General features: G+C 43.0%; 1 protein-coding gene across 1 annotated transcript in view; it reads right to left on the reverse strand.

The window, feature by feature from the left end:
• Nucleotides 1-194, reverse strand: part of LOC105992464 (dehydrogenase/reductase SDR family member 2, mitochondrial-like) — a 67,390-nt gene extending 67,196 nt beyond the window's left edge. Inside the window, exon 1 of the mRNA XM_013025325.1 lies at nucleotides 114-194. Within this exon, the coding sequence (XP_012880779.1) occupies nucleotides 114-194 (81 nt within the window). The remainder of the gene's footprint in view (nucleotides 1-113) is intronic.
• Nucleotides 195-1,960: the final 1,766 nt, after the last annotated feature.

Raw genomic sequence — 1,960 nt, forward strand, 5'->3', positions numbered from 1 at the left:
CTAGCCTTGAGCTGAAGAGCTGAGGGACAGTGCCCAGGCCCAGAGTTCAGGCCCCACGATCGGACCCAAAAAACAAAACAAAAACAAAATGCCTGGTTTTCTGGTGGGGTTACCGTTGATGTACCCAGTTGTTCAACTCCAAGGCACCGTGTCAGTTCTACTTTTAGTTTGCCTGTGGTCACTAAGAGACCCATCCTTACCAACATTTTTATAAGTTGTCTCCAGAAGCTGGGTCACCAGAAATGGGACAAAAGAAGGTCGTGTATTTCTTCCCACCCTCCAAGACCACCCATTTAAAAACTGTTCCCATATTTACTTAGGGAAAATTGAAGGCATTTTCTTTATATTAGGTATGTAAATTGTATAGTATTAGTTGTTGTGTTTAAATAATTCTATTTTGTAGTAAGTGGAGCATTCAATTGTTGAAAGACCTTCTGTTCTTTTTATGTGCAATTAGTTAATTATGAGTTTTTCTCTCTGATCTTTCTTTCCTGCCTTCCCATCCTTTTAATCCTCTGGTTTCTTCTGGTAACCCCCCCAGGGACAGTCACAGAGATTGTTCAAACCATTAATGGGAGATTTGACATCAGGCTGCTTGAAAGCCTCCGGAAAATTTTCTGAATGCTATTCCTTGGGGAAGAGGACTAATTGCTATCTTGCGCACAGGAGAGATTATGTTTCTCCCTGGAGCCCCTCAAGCACAATCGGTTGAGTATTTTGTCCCTTACATGTATTTGAGACTGTGAGCTGTTACTTCCTAGAGACCTTGTAGCAAATACATTAAATACCCCAGCTCATGCCCTCTTGCTCTCATTTTCATTGCAGATACGACTGGGATGATGTGCTGTTTCCTGTGGGCTTTAAATCAGTGCAGTGTAGATTGGAAGCAGGGAGATAAATAATTCCCAAAGCCACCCCAATGAAGGTGAAATCCTTTGGATAAATGTTTTCCCTGCCATTCACTTATAAGTGGCACCTCATGTTCCTCTTAGAAGACCTTGGTGACAGTGCCTTGTTGTTCCCTCCATTATGCATCCCCATGGTGTTTTTCTCTGCTTCTTTGTTCAATGTCATAACTTGCTTCCTCATTTCTGTTCCCTAGATCTCCTACCCAAAAGTCTTTACCTAGGCTCTGCCTTTAAGAGAAACCAGATTGTTTGGATGCTGGTGGCTCAGCATGTAATCTTAGCTGCTCAGAAGGCTGAGATCTGAGGATGGAAGTCTAAAACCAGCCCAGGTAGAAAAATCCAAGAGATTTTTTTTTTTTTTGGTCCAGTTGTGGGGCCTGAACTCTAGGCCTGGGCGCTGTCCTCAGCTCTTCAGCTCAAGGCTAGCACTCTACCACTTGAGCCACAGCACCACTTCTGGCTTTTTTTTTTCTTTTTGCTTATGTGGTGCTGAGGAATCGAACCCAGGGCCTCAGGCATGCAAGGCACGTGCTCTACCACTGAGCCATCTTCCCAGCCCCAATCCAAGAGATTTTTATCTCCAATTAATCAGCAAAAAGATGAAAGTGGAAGTGTGGCTCAAGTGATAGAGCACCAGCCTTGAGAAAAAAAAAACTAAAGGAAGAAGTGAAGCCCTGTATTAAAGCTCAAGTACCAGCACAAAAAGAGAAAGAGAGAGAGAGCCTGAGATAGAGACCCGTCCTGGTTATGGGTTTATTAAAATGAAACCCCCTTGTACAACTAATTGGTGTCAATTAAAAGAAAAGGTAAAGAGACCAGACCAAGACAGAGCTGCAAGAAATAACCAAGGTAATATTAGTCCTGTCACTTTCTCACTGGTGTTGGAGAGACAGGCTTAGGTGCACATCCCCATTCTTGAGTCTTCTAAGCTGTGTGTATGCGGACCAATTACTGTCTCTGGAGCAGGTAGCAATGAGAAAACATCAAAGTTTGCTGATAAAATGACTAGCAGATAAAGTCACTTTACTGGCTGGGACTCATTGAAAAATTTC

This window comes from Dipodomys ordii, unplaced genomic scaffold, assembly GCF_000151885.1.
Source record: "Dipodomys ordii isolate 6190 unplaced genomic scaffold, Dord_2.0 Scaffold84, whole genome shotgun sequence".
Lineage (NCBI taxonomy): Eukaryota > Metazoa > Chordata > Mammalia > Rodentia > Heteromyidae > Dipodomys > Dipodomys ordii.